The 15246-nt window shown below is 33.6% G+C and overlaps 1 protein-coding gene across 4 annotated transcripts; it reads right to left on the bottom strand.

Annotated features, from left to right (window-relative positions):
- Window positions 1-245: 245 nt before the first annotated feature.
- LOC112521065 (phosphatidylinositol 4-phosphate 5-kinase 9) lies at window positions 246-8176 on the bottom strand. 4 transcript variants are annotated; one of them, XM_025129703.1, is made up of 10 exons: window positions 8138-8176; window positions 6320-6956; window positions 5563-6214; window positions 5164-5331; window positions 3762-3927; window positions 3380-3490; window positions 2868-3055; window positions 2351-2508; window positions 1683-1842; window positions 246-775 (listed from the first exon to the last, which is right to left on the bottom strand). In XM_025129703.1, exons 2-10 carry the CDS (start codon window positions 6828-6830, stop codon window positions 499-501), a joined length of 2391 nt encoding a protein of 796 aa, XP_024985471.1. In that variant the 5' UTR covers window positions 6831-6956; window positions 8138-8176; the 3' UTR covers window positions 246-498. The 4 variants fall into 4 exon arrangements, with proteins under 4 accessions (XP_024985471.1, XP_024985472.1, XP_024985469.1 ...); XM_025129704.1 differs by having other exon boundaries at window positions 5563-6735; window positions 6856-6956; window positions 7664-8143; XM_025129701.1 differs by having other exon boundaries at window positions 5563-6956.
- Window positions 8177-15246: the final 7070 nt, after the last annotated feature.

The following is a 15246-nucleotide window of genomic DNA, read 5'->3' as shown; positions in this document are numbered from 1 at the left end:
AACACAAAGTGGACTTCAAACACGTTTAAACGACGTTTTTTGGCCTCGAAAAATCCCTTGTCATCGGCCTGAACCGGAGACCCGTAGCAAAAGTTATGTCCGTTTAAGTGCAACACCCCCTGTTTGCCCAATTAGGTACTTCCATGCTCACATGGTAGGGTAGGTGATAAACGCTCGTAGGTAGGTAAGCGTTTGGTAAACGGCCCTTTACAAGTTTTAGTGAAAAAATTTAAACAAAATGAGCATGAAAGAAGAAAGACCAGTCTGTATGCATAGAAAAGGTTTAAGAACTGAATGTCAACACAACCAGCAACATGACAGGCAGCCATGTCTTTATAGATCCAAAATTCATCTTCTTTCACTCTCTCTACCTTCTAATGCAAATTCTCCTCCTTTATCTTTTTACGATCTTCGATTATGAAATCGTTTTGTGCGATATTCGGAAAGCGAGAAGCTCATTGAAGGCGAAACTCGCAAACAAGAATGTCAAACTGTTAACTAGTTTGGTGTGCCATTTGGAGGGAATACCTTCTGAATGAACTCGAGAAACCGTTCCGAGTAAAAAGTGGGGTCCACGGCCGATATGGACAGAGAATCGAATTGAAATGATTTATATTTATGTTCAATCTTCTTTTGTATATTGTACTCTTGCAATATGTCGATGATGCCCAGGTATAATACGACATCGTATACCTCGTGAAACATTTGTTTTTCTTCTTCACCTGGAAGAAGCTCTGCTCTTGCTGGCATGTTCACCCCAAGCTGTATCTGTAACCTGCCAATAAAATTCGTGTTATTTCTCACTCTTCACCTGCTTTTCAACTCATTATCACACACTTGCCACAAGCCGGGGATTATTCACAGAAAGAGTCGCGCTACTGTTAGGGGAAGAGGTAGAGATGCAAAAAAAAAAAACCCAAACTCAAAAAAGCCTGTCCCTTCGGGTTGTTTGGTTGATTTTTCATCAAGTCCTGTATTTATGAAGTTATGGATTGACATATATTAGGAAAGTTTTTGTTGGGAGGGGGCTTTTCATAGATGGAAGGAGCATGTTTTCAATTGGGCAGACAAGTTTTGAAAAAACTTGGCTTTCTGCATAAATAGAAGCTAACTGAATAAGCCACTTTCTATATTATTAAGCCACTAAAAGATAGTCATGTATTGCTTACCGAAGAAGCCTCGAGTTCCATTAAGCTGCTAACAAACTGAAGGCCAGGTTAAGCCCAGCCTGAAAAAGCTCAATCGGACCTTCTTTCAACCCCAAGCCTGGCCCGAATAACCCTCTTTTTATTTGCTTACTGAAAACGGGCTTGGGAGGCCCACTCCCAAGCCCAAAAAACCAGGGCCTTGTGTTAGGTTTGTGTACATCTTATCCTAATACCCTCCCAAGATCCCAACTCCGTGTAGGATATACCGGGTATGTTTGACTCGGTTTGGTTTTTGTCATAGTTGATTAAAAACGACGATAATACAATTAGCAAAGAAATCGAAAGGCATATATAGAACATGGACGCCATAATGGTTAATCTTCTTTAATTAATGCTTTTGCATTAAAAAAAACACATCTAAGTTACTCATGGTGTGAAGCGGAATAACCGTGCATATGAAGCTCGACAAAATGGAGTCACCAGCTCACCTAAATACATTTTTTTTAACAGTGAGTTTGAGCTAATTTATGATACCTGGCTGTGCCGGGAAGAAGGAGATCCACTTCCACATCACCAGTAGCTGATGATCGCAGTCTGCTTCCCCGTATATGTGGGCCCACAACCACGGTACCATCTTCAGATCCACGCGGGACCAAAACAAGTCCTTGGGGTGATATCTCATCCTCCATGGATTCTGTGATTGAAAACCATCAGGAAAAGTTAGAAATTGCTATCACCCATATGAGAACACGGGAACCCCTTTAGATTACTCTCCTAAAGAGCCCTTGAGGAGAGAAATGGTCTAAGTCTAGCCGATGTGGGAATCTGACACGCCCCCGCCAACAAAGGCTAGACGGACTAGACAGGTGAGGTGCTAGATGAGTACAAATTACCTCAGAGTGGTAGACTTTGGCTCTAATACCATGTGAGAATATGCAGAAACCCAGATTACTTTACAAAAGAACCCTCGAGGAGAGAATAGAGATTCCAACATATATTAAGGAGAAATGGTCCTACTCTAGCCGATGTGGGACTCTAACAGAGAACAAGCAGGAATTTGACAGTTCCTGTTGGTATGGACATGGTGTCTGTTTTAACATTCAGACATGTGAAATGTCGAATTGAAGGAAATTGTAAAATGATGTTCAAGGAACTTTAGCATCCATCTAAAGGAATGAAATATGAAACAGTATGAAGCACACCTTCTTCTGCAACAATTCCCAATCCATCTGTTGTTACGCTTTGGTTGTAAGACATCAAAGATTTCAAGTGCTGAGGGGCTCGGTAATGAACACCAAGTAAAAGGCTGTAATCCATAATATTCTGAGCTTCCAAAAAGTTACTATCGATTTCAATCTGTCTGCATACAGAGACAAATATAGTCATGTGGTCTTAAGTGGAAACAATTTACATAAAACCGAAGCTTGGTGCATAAGAAAGGTCAAAAGTTCTTTTCTAGGAATGTGCTGATTGATTTTATGACAGGAAGAAAAATTTGAACTTCTTTATAAAATCCCATTTTGGATGTGAGAATATGTCGAACCCCGTTAGAATATTCTTCAAAAGTGCCCTTGAAGGTCTACGGAAGCATAGATATACATGAAAATGCAGATAACTATGAATGCCTAGAAGAATTTCCAACTACAGATGGAACCTTCTCATGTTACAGTGATACAAGTTTATTAGAGAAGAATTTAAATAAGTAGAAGCAGTACTTACTTCAGCAGAGCACCACGCCAAGAAGGTTCTAGATAAAAGCAATAGTTTAGATCAAGATCTTTGAGTATTGTGTTCTCGTCTATTTCAACCTTGTCTGCAGAACGCCCGAGGGAAGAACCTTTTAAGTCATATCTTCTATGGATCCTTAATTCTGTGCAGAACATATTTCCCATCACTACAAAGCGGAACTGAGATGATCATAACAATATATTAGGAAAGTTGGGACAAAAAATGACACGATCTGATGCTTTCTTGAAAGTTTCTATGTTGATAAAAATTATAAAGGGAAGCACACACATTTCATTTGTGATACTGTATGCAAACAAGAAAGAAAAATGATACCGGATGAGGTGGAACATAACATGCCCAGTCAATAAATAAGCAATAGATGATATGTTGAATTCACAAAATTTATTTCAAGGTGTCATTTACTCTTTTGCTCACCAGATCTTATTATTTGGTACCATTATATACAAAGGTTCTTCATCAATGATTTTACAACATAATGTTACCTTTTGGCCACTTGATGGTTTTATCCTGTGGAGACCGAAAAATTTAGTTATCAGTGTGTTATCATACGTCCGCACGTGACGGTGATAGTCCGGAAGCATTCGCAGAAGGACCTGCACACTAACACAAGTAAGTGGAACCATAGAAATAGCTAACGGAAACAGCAGAATTCAGTCATCAGAAAATTCTATAACCTTGTATGACCAGGCAGTCAAATAATTGAGCATAAAATGAAAACAATCTACTTGGTGTACGATGTTCTTGAGGAACATCAGAAGTAAAAAAAATTAGATATAAAAGAAGGAAAGCAACAGATATTTGAGAAAGCACATAGAAAGCAGTCATGAAAATATGAGACTGTAAGATCCAATTCATGTGGCATACCTGTACTTCAGATTTCCTTAATGTCTTTATCATGAACCGATCATCTTGAGACAGGAAAAAGACACTACCACTTTTCCCAGGAGAAGAAAGTTCTCTTAGTGCATCATTGCCACAAATAGACATCATGTAGTCAGCAGCATCAATCTTAAACATCTCTCTCAAGTTCCTAGTGTAATAAGAAAAGAATAATCCATTTCAGAAGCTAAAACATTAATCCTGTTACTGGATACGAATGAAGCTTCTGTAATGCCATCAAATGCGCCATAATTTATATGAATAAAGCCGGGTTAGGGTTGGGAACTCAGACACTCTATCTAGTCAAGGTTAGTCTAACTGAAAATCTTGAAGAAAGAAGAAAGAAGAAAGAGCACCTTTTCAAGCTTAAATCTTTTGAGCACCTACCATTGAGAGATTTTAAAAATAGAGAACTTTCTTCAGCGGCACAGTTCAGGGATAAAATTTACCACCACATTCAGAGTATTGAACAGGCTTTTTATCTCCACAGAACATGTGTGGTAAAAGAAGTGGTTGCAGAGAAAAACTAACAGCCAGATGGTTCTAGTTTTAATATTTCTTAGCTTAATTCGATATGTCTCTTGTGAGACAGTGCATTTCAACTAGTGACAAGAGGTTACAAGGGCTTCCTTAAAATAGATTAATGATCAATTTACAGTCATTCAACTGTCAAGCAAAGAAGGCATAAATGTTCTTATAGCTTCGTGTTCCTCTTTTTTGCACTTGCTTTATATGATTTTAAAATTTTGATTTACCTTTTTCCAATATCAAATGTTTTGCTTTCTTTAGAGTTAGAAGCATTATTAGACAAATCCCATCTGCTAAAATTTGCAGAAACTTTGGATGCACTCTCAACTTCCCTGCAAATTGCCTTTCTGTATGGAGATAGAGAGAACCTTCTAACAAGCAAAATGCGCATAGTAACACTGGTTTTTTTGCAGTATGAAAAGAATCTTCTAAATGTGTGATTGGTTAGACAACGCATGGTTGGTAAACAAGCGTCAGTTTTTTTTTTGCAATGTACGAATGTATCGACAAATATTCAATAAGATTCCATAAGATCTAGTTTCATTCAAGGGATTCTAGCCAATTGAAAGGATCTATAGATCAATCAGGAATCATTTTGATTCCATTAGTAATGAGCATTTGGAATATCATTGATCAATCAAAGAGATATTCACCAACCAAAAGAAAGATCGATTCTTTAGCTTGGTTAAAGAAATTGGTATTTTGGAATTTGTAAATGATTAAAAAAACTGACGCCGCTAAATGGTTCTTCAAACATATATTAACATGATATAGATTTGAACAACTAACATAAATGGGGCTAATGAATAGAGACTTGAATACAAAAGGCCTCCACATTAAAAAGATGCTGGCAACCAACCTGAAAACCATTGGACAGTAATCCTTCCACTTAAAATCCTCCGACTGATGAGTAGGTGTCAGTTGAGACCCTTCTTTAGGAAAGTTCATCCAGAAGCTAGCTCGAGGGCCAAAATCTGCCGTCCGTACTTCTCGCTTTTGAACTGGTGTTATTTTCCCCACAGTATACCTGATCATATCTCAATTAAACTTCCAAGGGTATGCTGTATTGATCTAAAAAAACAGATGTGAAATATGATAAAATTTTATGAGCATAGTATTGTACATATGCATGTAGGTGTGAGTGTGCAGTTTTATTGAAGCAGTTGACACAACAGTGTAATGAAAAAGACTGATTGGTAATATATGATACAGTAATTATAACTAATAGGAGATAATGATCATTTCAATTAATATGTACCTGATGCCAAGCTGTAAACTGAGCATTAAATCATAACTCCTATGACCCTTAATAATTGCTTCCCCTGGCCTCTTAACATCCTTCACTAGTTTCCTCTGTCTCCTCATTTCTCTTTTAGAACCCGGTGAAAAACTACTATCTACCACAAGCTCACTGATTAAAATCCCCTGCATATATTCTCTTTCGAGAATTGGAGTCTTAGTATCATCCTCCCCACTATGTAAACCAGAATCAGACATATATGATGCCAAATCATGTCCCATGACTTTTTCAATAGCAACCTCTAGACTCCATCGTCTTTCTAAGGAAACATTGTTGTTACGAGACTCCAGATTCAAAAAGTTTTCTTTTGAAAACTTGTCAGATGAGTTACGATGAGATGATCGGCTACCACCAACCTTGAAGTTTCCCATATCAATGGAAGAAGCATGCTGAATACGTGAAACTTGATTAACTTTCTGCAGGTCTGACAACAACCCTCTTTTTCTCAAAGCCTTAAGGTATAGTTCTTGTCTTGCTGGGAGTCTACAGCCATTTGGATAAAAGGCCCCTTTTCCATCCTTTAAACCCCATGTCCATGTTCCGACATAGCGCCCACCATCACTCCATGTATAAGCTCCAAAACCATGCATAACTCCATTGGACCAGCTCCCTTCATAAGAGTCGCCATTAGTCCAAGTAAAGACCCCTTTCCCTGACATTTTCCCTCCTTTCATATTACCCAAGTACTCATTTCCATTAGCCCATGTATACTTACCTGGCCCATCTGGGGAACCCTGAATCCAAGATCCTTCAAAGATGTCTCCATTAGGAAAAGCTTGATAGCCTAACCCATGTTTCCGGCTCAAACGCCAACGACCTTTATAGACTAGTTTATCAGATCGAATGTATGTTCCTGTACCCTGCATATACCCACCTGAAAACTCTCCTTCATAATTAGCCCCAGAAGGCCAATGAAGTTTTCCAGAGCCATGCCACATTCCCCGTCTCCATTCTCCCTCATACTTGCAACCACTTGACCAAACGTACTTTCCTGAACCCTCAGGTACATTTCCAAGCAGAGAACCAGAGTAAAATTCCCCATTTGGGAGTTTGAGCTCTCCATATCTGAAGGCAACAGATTCAGTAGAAGAACGAGCAGTCTCTCCGTTTGTCAAAGCATGGTTGTTGTCACTGTTGTGAAATGATACAGAATCAAGAGATCTTGTCCTACTTGAAATAGATAGTGATCGTTCGCCGTTGTCCGCAATGGCCACAGGGCCAGACATGCATAATGTCAAAAGGATTCAGTACCTTCAATAATGGTATGTGCCCTAGACCTTCTGAGTTGTAAGAAAGGGTCTTAGCACATACTCAGTTATGCTGACAAAATACCAGAAGTTTACTCTTGCAACCTATTCATGATAGAGAGATGGCACAAGACACAATGTTAAGAACTTATTATATACAAAAGCAACCTATTCATGATAGAGAGATGGCACAAAACACAATGTTAAGAACTTATTATATACAAAAGATACACAATTATATGATGACAATATTGTACAACAGAAAAAATATAAAAGAGCATAGAAAGAATCTGAAGAAATCATAAATGAACATGACACAGCAATAAAAGAAGGCCTTCGGTTGATGGTGGTCATGATGATAGGTGTAGCTGCTGAACGTGTAACACAAAAAAGAACTACAAGGCAGAGCATGAAGGGGTTGTAAGAATAATGAACGATAAAACTCTCCCCGTAATCTAAATCTATTCGCTCTGATATTGATATGTTGGGCTAAACTTTTGAATAATCAATAAAATAAATTGTAAATGACTGTTTCAGGAAAAGGAAGGCTGATTGCAATTTCAAATCTTCCAGGACAAGTGTTTTCATCTAGACATGTAGCAGCATTATAGATTGATCATTCCTCTAACCGCAGAAGATGTTTTGTAGGAAATGAAATCCAGAATTCCAGATAACAGAGCTATCTAAAAACAAAGCCTGTCGATGAATTTTTTGTTCAAATTGCTTTACAGGGGCGAATATAGCATAGAGATAGAGAGAGGAAGAGAATAGCCGGACAGCGGTGGCCACTGAAGGGGGGGATTTTTGCCTACATATAACAAAACCGCGGTTTGGGTGTGTCTTCTGTGTATCTAGCTCCCAAATCTTCCATTTCCGCCGATGAAAAGCTATGCTGGAAATGACTGAAAGCAATTAGCAAAACCTAACCCAAATACTTCAACCACACATACATACATAAATATACACTCTCATAATCATAAATTTCAACATGGAGCAAATTCAGATTCATCTTCAAACTAAACAACTCCAATCCAAATTCGAGTCTCGAATTCCACGCTACGAAACATTGCCTTACTTTTCCCATCAACTCTCATCAAAAGTCAACTAATCAACCAAATATATTTGACCACAACTCCATTCAAGCTCTTACCAGATAATATCAAATATCTCCTAATCTACCACCGTCATTGAGCTCTCATCAGAACAATATCATCACAGATACATCGATCATAAACAATATACATATATACAACATATATGTATAGTTGTAGAGAGAGAAAGTGTACCTGAAAACAGTAGAGAGAGAGAGAGAGAGAGAGAGAGAGGGATTTATATGGAGTATTGATAGATTCCTTACTGAAACCAAAAGTGTAACGTACTGCAGTTGACTTATATATGGATTGAATTCGAAGTCGAGTGCCTGGAAATATACCTTACTAACGTTAGTTTCTGACTACCTTTTAAAGCCACCCCTTTTTTTCCCAATTATCTTTTTTTTAATTACTCCATTTATTATTTTTGTTAAAATTTTAAAATTTAGCATTTTTTTATTTTTTTAAATAAAATATAATCTTTATATCTATAACATTGCAAGTGTATCAGATATTGTCTTATTTCTTCATTCATAGACTCACGATTTTAAAACGAGTTTGATAAAAAAGTATTGAGTCCCTTGGAGCATCTCCAACAGTTTCTTCAAAATGAAGAAAATGGGGATTTTAAGCCAATATTTTGCTCTAACAAGTTTTCAAAAAGTATATGTAAGATGGAGAAAGTAGGAGAGATAATAGTTTTTTTCTCCAAACATGGAGTTAACCCCAAAACTTGATTATCAAGTGTGACGAACAATAGGGAATTTTAAAAATAAATATTTAAAAAGAGAAATAATATTTTAATAAATAAATAAAATATTTTAATATTATAATCAATGTTAGGTTCTTTAAAATGAAGAATCTGTTAGAAATAAATGTAATTTTTTTTAGAGATTTTGACTTTTGTTTCTCTATTTTAAAAAAAATTTAACGAATCTGGTAAAGATAACATTCTTTCCATTTCCAATTGGGCATGGGATCTCATAATATCCATCATAACTCATATACATTTTCAGCTTTGATTAAACTTGAATCCTATATCTCATTCTCAAGAAAAGTTGGTTTAATGTTGAGATTCATTTAATATATTTATGTAATAAATGAACTCTATGCGAAATTATATAATGATTTCAAACTTTAACATTTTTTAAATTAAGGGGTTGTTTATCAAACATTTACTGGTATGAGGCATCACTTTTACTTATCTTACCGTGTAACATCATCGGTCATCAAACTAACTTGTTAGTAAGCATCTAAAATCAGACAGTGCTTATGAGTTACTGGGTAAGATTTTTTTCCTCACTTATCTTATTGTGTAACATCATCGATGATGTTCAACTGGTAAAATAAATGGTATTGGTAATTACACTTTACCTGGTAAGGGTTTATTAAACTGTTCATCGCATTTGTACAACCAATGCAATCATATGTATTGAGATATTTATGGAAATAGTGAGAGTTTATTTATTATGATTTGAATATTTATGGAAGATGAATATCGTTCATTAATTATGATCGATATTTTATATTAGAAAACAATAAAAACTTCTATTAAATCACATATTAATCAAATGAAATGGACGGTTGAGATTGGATTGTAATTATTGCACAAATGTCAAGAGTTGTATAATAACCAATATATATATATAAATTAAAATCATTTATTATTATATTTAAAAATAAATCTAATAAATTTAATTATTGGTAAACAAACTAGTCCTTATTTTTTTTGTTGGGGTGCGAATAGGGAGGCGAATTCAAGTCCAAATCAAGAGACAACTTGCATTGATATAATCAATTTAGCTTCGAAATTAATTAATGTAATTATTTTTTAATATTTGTTTGACTCTTGTGTTTTTCAATAAATCATTCCTTCATTTATATCATGTTTCTATCATCTTTTCTTTTTTAATTTTTTTTTATCTTTATAAGAAATTTCTTAAAATCTCATATAATAATTTCCTTCAATGATTACTAATATAAATGTGGGTATAAAGCCATGAACTAATATTATGGATTTTGGTGGGATAAGAAATTGGATTCCGTTTTTAATATCATATCTGATATAAAAGAAAGAAAGTAGATGTTTAACAAATGCGTATTGACAAGAGCCATCTCCTTCATTTACCTTATTGATAACATTTTCGGTCGTCCAAATTGATTGTTGGTAAGTACATTTTATCCGGTAAATGTTTATCGAGTAAGACTATTTTCAATCACTTATCGGGCAAAATTCTATGTCCTTATGTCGCCTCTTACCGTATAAGATTATTGGTCTTGTCATGTTTATACGATAAAGTAAGTGACATTTCGTAAAAGACTTGTCCGGTAAGTGTTTGGTAAACGGTCTCTAAGTCCAGAATTCAAATCTTGAGATTTCAATGAAATCCCAAAACACAAATGTTGGATTAAGAAATCACATGGAGGTAGTTGGTATTTCACGAGATCTTATAAACACTTTAATATTTTCTTAAAATATGTTGAAAACATTTGTTTTATAATAATCAATTAATAAAAGATAATTTAATAACTTTTATGATCTTTTATTGTTTGTTTTTATAAACTATACACAGAGAATGATATATAATTCAATTTCAAATTCTACGAACCAAACACATCAAAAATTCAAAATCTTTTCACTAAATCGAAATCTCTTAAAAGTATTCCATCAAACCAAACGGGTTTTTAGTTTTTAATTTCAACCGTTTTATTATAAAATTTATTGTACATTGTATGTTATTAAGAATGCAAAATCATTATTTTATAAAGTTTGAAAGTAAATTAATAATATCATAAATCATAAATTATGCTACATTGCATCATGTACTTCATAACCAATAGACATAAAATAGTGGTGTTTACCAACTTTAGGTTATGTCAAGTTCATTTTTATATGATTTAAAATATAATTGTTTTAAAACGTCATAATTTATTTTGGACGGCCCGGTTGTCGTTTATAGTTGCGGATCTTTTCATGGTTTATATATTATTATAAATTACGATACATTCTGGAAAAATCAAACTTTCCCGTGACCCCTGAATGCCAAAGACGTCCTTCCCTACTCCCATCGAGATATATAACTGACGAATCCTAAGGCAAAGGCAAATCTCTTATGATACATCAGATCCGGCTCAGTAAAATTTGTCTAATAACTAATCGAGTTTGTTTAAGCTATCATGTTATTATTTTGATTGAAAAAATATATGTTTATGGATCGACATATTACCACTAAAATAACATATTGATTTGACAACTTCATATTCAAGTCATAAACGTTACAAGATCAAACTTATCCAATCAAAACTAATAAGAAAAATACAAAAAGAATTAACTTTATTACATCAGTTAATAAATAAAATTTTGTTACCTAAATGAATATTAGGGGTCGTTTACTAAATGTTTATTGGGTAAGTGTTTATCGACATCAGTTACGTTATTAGATGAGTTTGATGAAGACCAAAGATTTTACCTAGTAAGAGACATGACAAGAACCGAGAATTCTACCGATAGATAAGTGAGAAAAAGACTATTACCCGCTAATTGATGTATTATTTTATTTATAAAAACAACACATGAAATTGCAGTATTTTATACAGTATTGTTTCATATATGAAACGCTCAGTGCTATTTTTCCTCATATTAGACGAATCTTAATATTTTACATATGAAACAATATTGTATAAATATTGCATTTTCACATATGGGTTTAGTAAATTTGTACAATTTAATAGGGTTGTAAATGATTGATTCATATATATGTGTGTATGAGGTTTCAAATACAAACTATATAAACCAATCAATTGAGATATTTATAAAAATGATGAAAGTTCATTTATTGTGATCGAGATATTTATGAAAGATAGTTAGAGTTTATTAATTATGATCATCGCTTTTTATTAGAAAATAATCTATATATTTATGAAACTACGTATTCATTTGATTAGAATAACAATCGAGTTTGGTTTGTATAGCTTTAACAATGTGTTAATTTGTATAATAAACCACCTCTCTCTTTCTCTTTCTCTTTCTCTTTCTCTTTCTTATGTATATATAAAAAGAGGGGGGGGGGGGAGGAAGTAAGAATCAAACGAAAACATAATTAAAATAAAATAACACGAGAACGATCGAATCACATGTGATTTTGCACTTAAATCGCATGCAACTATGAAACATAGTCAACGCAAGGGTGTATATGCAACTTAGCCCGCGACCTACATCGCATTTAATCACATGTGATTTTACACATGAATTTAGTGTAAAATCACATGTGAATTAAACATTCTAGTGTTCTTTTATTCTATCATTATCCTTATTTTAACCTAACTCCCCCTTTATATATATATATATATATATATATATATATATATATATATATATATATGCACAATCAAACCTTCAAAAACTACTATTCATGACAATTGAAAACAATAGCAATAAAACATATATGTTATGTTATGTTATATAGATATCTTGTCCTGTTACTTATATCTATCCATTCTTTATTCAGATAACCGACGTATTTTTTATTCGAAATCAAAATTTTATGGCAGAACGACGAAACCTTTCCTTATAAGTATGTTCGCTAAATAGCATACTACAATGAAAAAAACGCGTTGTTAAAGAGATTGTTATACAAAATCAAGATCGTGACATAACTTAGTATCAAACCCGAAAATTAAACTGATTTCAAAAGCTAATCAGTTCTAGAATAAATTCTTTCGAATAAAACTAGTTGTTTTAATGATTATACAATATGATTTAGGGGGTGTTTGGAATTGCTTATAAAAACAACTTATTGACTTATTTCGGTGTGGTACCGGTAATAAACACTTCTGAATGTTTGGATAAACAACTTATACCAATGCCAAACCGGTAGTAAGGAGTTTTTGAAGAAGTTAAACTCTTCTGACTTATAATAAGTTGATAAATATTTTTATAAAAAAATATAAGTTATTTCAAATAAGCAATACGAGACACCAAATTTAAGTTTTAAAAACAACCATATTAATATGAGTATATTGTATTCAAAGGAATCTAGTATTCTCACTTATCATAAATATCTTCACATTTTAAATATTATCTTGACAATTTCATATTTTATTGTTTTTAAAAAAAATTATTATAGTACAAAAGGCAGGTAATATTTAATTGTTTTATTTTAAAGTAAATTAATACAAATAGTTTGTTGAAAATAAATAAATCCAAGAAATTTAGAGCCACCAATTCAATGATTTTTGTCTTCCCACTCCTTGACAAGAAGGCGACTTGTACTTAGTATGCCCTTTTCATGCACCACAAGATTCTTTTATTTTAAAATTATTTAAAGAAAACCAAATATTTATATAAACAGTAGATCATGTGAGAATAACAGTTATGATAAAAATGTGAGGACATTTTTAAGTTTTTGAATGAGTTGACTTTTTAATTTAACTTAATTTTTCAAATACTTTTGGTACATTCGATTGCATTCATCTATCTTCAATCACTTTCGACCATCTTCAACTACATTCATATACATTTTTCTTCAAATTTATCCTCATTTTTAAGTCACTTTTACAAACTTTTACGTATATTTAATCACCTTCACATGCATAAGTTGTTAAAAATATACAAATGAAGGCAGTTGAATGCAGATGAATGCTTTGTTCTCACCTTCTCACCCAACTCTTATTCTTACATGAACCGAACCTTGTGTATGTATGTATGTGTATGTGTGTGTGTGTGTGTGTATATATATATATATATATATACACACACATACATATTTGTAATAACCAAAGTTCAATTTTATGAACATTTAAATGAAGTGAAGGGTGATATGGAAATGTGACACTGATTACAAGGGTTAAAAATGTAAATTGGTGAATAAATATGAGGGTTTTCATTTCTACTCATTTGTGATCAACTGAAAAACCCTTGAGGTTGTGTGTGCGTGTGTGAGATTGAGGTTATAACTCAATCTCAAGTAAGGTTATCATTCTTCAATGCTTATTTTTCCTTTGGCAAGGTTTGACTTAATAATTAGGGTCGTAGGTTTTTGGTGGAAATTCTTATTTATGAGGGAAAATGTTGTCATTGTGGTAGATGTATGTGGGGATTGATTGTAGAATGTGTATTTCATTATATAATCAGTTTCCATGTTATTTGGGAATATAAATTGCTTGAAAATCCATGGTTGTGTTTGATCTTGTCAATTGGAATGGTAAACAATGGATTTAGTAGTTGGATTGGGTTCGAAAAGGTGTGGGACGTTTTATGTTGATTTATGTACTTATTCAGCTAATGTTGGTGAAATCGAATGAGGATTTGAGATTTGGGGATGTGAAGTTGGAGTAGGTCTTGTGCAGGGACATCGTGAGTTCTATAGGTATTCCCGTGACCTATGAGGTGTGTATCCAAACGTAGCACATGAATTTGTTTTATGTTGCTCATATTAAAGGCAGGTGTGAGCCCAATTGATTGGCCACAGGTGTGCATGCCCCTAAAGTATTCAACTCTTGCAACAAGTGTGGGTGTTTTTATAATATCAGTATGCGTGTACTTATTGTTCTCATTTATGTTTTATAAAATTGTCGCATTATGAACTTTTGATATTAGAGGGAATTCACTAGACCGTTGGTCTAACCCTCGCTTTTACAAGAACTGCAAACATTTTCAAGGAGATACCAAGTTGAGAGCTTTAGTTAGGGCAAGAGCTAGGTATGAAATAGACACGTGAAGTGGGGGCTTATCTTCTTGCTAGACAGGCATCTTGAATTCTATCTTAGTCTGAGTAATAAATCTCTGTAGTGATACATTATTTTTGCTGCGACTCTTGATCTGAATTATAGACCTTATTGCAATATTTGTATTTGCCGCTTTGGCAAGGGCTATTTTAAGTTTAATTCGAGATTTTTGGTTGTTATAATATTTATATGTATATATGTGTATACATATAATATGATATGAGGATAAAACAAATTTTGGTTTTGTTTTCCTAATGATGGACCTCTTTGAGGAAGAGAGGTCAAGTATTGGTCTGGGACCATATTTATAGTATCGGGAATACTGATTTTTATTTTAATCGTATGGATATAAAAATTCGGCCGTTAACTTGGAACAAATTTAGTGTTTGACTCAAAAAAGTTTGTTTGTGGTATCGAGCATATGTTTTGTAGGCATATAATGATAACGGAAAAAATAACAGTTATAATAAATGCTATGTTTTCATTGATTCCGAAAATATTATTATCCGAAGAAAAAACAATAACATTGTCCTTATACTTATATATATATATATATATATATATATATATATATACTA

This window comes from Cynara cardunculus (assembly GCF_001531365.2).
Source record: "Cynara cardunculus var. scolymus isolate 2C chromosome LG 11, CcrdV1, whole genome shotgun sequence".
NCBI classification, from domain to species: domain Eukaryota; kingdom Viridiplantae; phylum Streptophyta; class Magnoliopsida; order Asterales; family Asteraceae; genus Cynara; species Cynara cardunculus.
The sequence above is the reverse complement of the archived record's forward strand: the minus strand, read 5'-3'. Positions and strand labels throughout refer to the sequence as shown.

Excerpts from the sequence above, each read along its gene's own strand:
- LOC112521065 (XM_025129701.1), bottom strand. The coding sequence starts at position 6,830 with ATGTCTGGCCCTGTGGCCATTGCGGACAACGGCGAACGATCACTATCT. Across the intron at positions 5,332-5,562 it reads AGTTTACAGCTTGGCATCAG|GTATACTGTGGGGAAAATAA; the intron begins GTACATATTAAT and ends AGATATGATCAG. Across the intron at positions 2,509-2,867 it reads TGGCGTGGTGCTCTGCTGAA|ACAGATTGAAATCGATAGTA; the intron begins GTAAGTACTGCT and ends CTCTGTATGCAG.